The 2,018-nt window shown below is 50.9% G+C and overlaps 1 protein-coding gene across 1 annotated transcript; it reads right to left on the reverse strand.

Moving 5' to 3' along the window:
• Positions 1-895: 895 nt before the first annotated feature.
• Positions 896-1,803, reverse strand: LOC131084909 (mas-related G-protein coupled receptor member H-like; the record flags this gene model as incomplete). The annotated part of the gene is given in 2 exon segments (XM_058026673.1): positions 896-1,473; positions 1,476-1,803. Coding segments are annotated over 2 exon segments (906 nt in total), but the record flags the coding sequence as incomplete, so codon positions are not given.
• Between the last annotated feature and the right edge of the window lie 215 nt (positions 1,804-2,018).

Here is a 2,018-nt window from a genome sequence, read left to right on the forward strand (position 1 = left end):
TTTATAGATACTCCCAAATGTGGACCCAGTTTCTTACGTCATGGTATAGGTGTTTTGTTTCTTTTAATTAGTACTAGAATATGCCATCTATCTTAGTTAAATCAATAACCTGGGGTATTTTTCAGTAAACAATATTTTATTAAATTTGATGTACAAGCCTAGGAAATGCCTCTCTTATTGCCATTGCAATTTATGTCTTGCAATTTATTAATTATGTCTTTTGGTATGTATAGGCCTCTGAAATACTAAGCCTCTCAAGATATCATTCTTATTCTTTGACATCCAATTATTTCTAGTTAAATGATAACCATTAAAAGTACTTTATTGAGTTTTTTCTCTACCTATTAAGTTCTCTGTGGGGTATGCGCTGATAAAGTTTTCTACTAGTACTCAGCCAACAGAGATCTAAATCAAAACCAGCTAAAAAAACACAGTCAAAAGAGCCTTGACTAATTAAACATAGTTCATTACAGAAATTCCTAAACAGTCACAGAATTCCTGACTAACTACCTCTCTGTCCCCTCCCTCCAGCCACATTCCAGGCTGGCAGCAGCAGCCAGTGGAAGCCGGGAAGCGCTGGCAGAGGGGGCAAAGGCAGCTCAGGGTTCACGGTACTGTTTATTGATATCAGACCTCAGTGGGATGCAGGAACCAGGTGCCAGGGGGAATTCTGGGGTCACAGCCATGTTGGGAAGGATGCATTTGGGGAAAAGTGCTCTAGGACCTGTGAGGGAGGAGCAAATCCATGCTCCAATGTGCTCTGTGCAGAGCATCCCTCCCACATGGCCCTTTTCAATGCCTGTTCTCCCTTTCCCTGCTGGAATAAGAGTGGGAGGGTGATCCTCAGTCACTGCCCTATGGTCCTGCATGGGGGCACTTGAAGGGTTCAACAGGCTCAGACCCCCCTGTCCATGGTGGCATCATTACTGGGGGCAGTGCTCCCTTCTGGCTCCTCAAACACCTTCTGGAGGCAGTCCCTGAGGGACCCCATGGAGCAGCACCTCCAGCACTTTGTTACTGAGATGTAGATGAGGGGGTTGATGCTGCTGTGCATGCAGGCAAACAGGAGAACAACCCCGGGGGACACAGTGGTGTAGCCGAGCTGCTGCAGGAAATTCCAGAGACTGAGGGGGAGAGTGAGGAGCACAGCCAGGAAGACAATGATGTCAGGCCTCTTGGATTGCTGCTGCTGGGAGCTACCCTTGAAGTGAATGAAGAGGATTGTGCTGGAAATGACCATGGATGGAGCAAAGACGAGGAAGCTGAGGATGTACAGGGAGATGAGAGCCCCGCAGCAGCAGAGCTTGTGTTCCTGTGACTGGCACAGGGAATTCACCGCAGAAATGGCAGCGATGGCAGTGATGGAAAGGGCCCAGAGCACGGCACTGACCACCACCCATGAGAGGCCCTGGGGAAGGTGGCAGAAGAGCCCAGGTGGGCAGAGCATGGACCTGCCCCTCTCGATGCTGATGCCGTCAGCCGGTACAGCCCTACGCTGTGGAACATCCGGAAGAGGAGGAAAAGGAAGCGTATGGATGCTGGGGCCATGATGGAGGAGCAGGAGAAATGCTCCTGCAGGAAGAGCAGAGTGGAGGGGACCATGAAGATGAGGAAGAGGAAGCTGATGATGGCCAAATCAAGGATGTAGGCAGTGATGGGTTTCATGGTGTCCCTCTGGATGCGAAACCTGAGGAGCCAGAGCACAGCCGCATTCCCAGCCTGCTCATAGAGGCAGATGAGCAGTGTCACACTGTGTGTGGCAATGCTGGTGACATCTGTGTCACACAGATCTTGCCCTTCAGTGGGTTAGTTGGCAGGGGGGCACGATGTACATCCTCTGGATGGGTGCTGGGCAGGCAGTGGGATGTGGCCCCTGGCTGTGGTCAGAGTGGATGGGCAATCAGGGCTTGGAGAATGCAGGGATGGACCATGTGGCTCCTCAGCAGCTCCCTGCAGTAGGAAGGATTCCATGGGGAGGAGTGAGATGTGCAGGGGAGGAGGGCAGTGGGAATTGTGGG

This window comes from Melospiza georgiana, chromosome 6 (genome assembly GCF_028018845.1).
Source record: "Melospiza georgiana isolate bMelGeo1 chromosome 6, bMelGeo1.pri, whole genome shotgun sequence".
Taxonomy (NCBI): domain Eukaryota; kingdom Metazoa; phylum Chordata; class Aves; order Passeriformes; family Passerellidae; genus Melospiza; species Melospiza georgiana.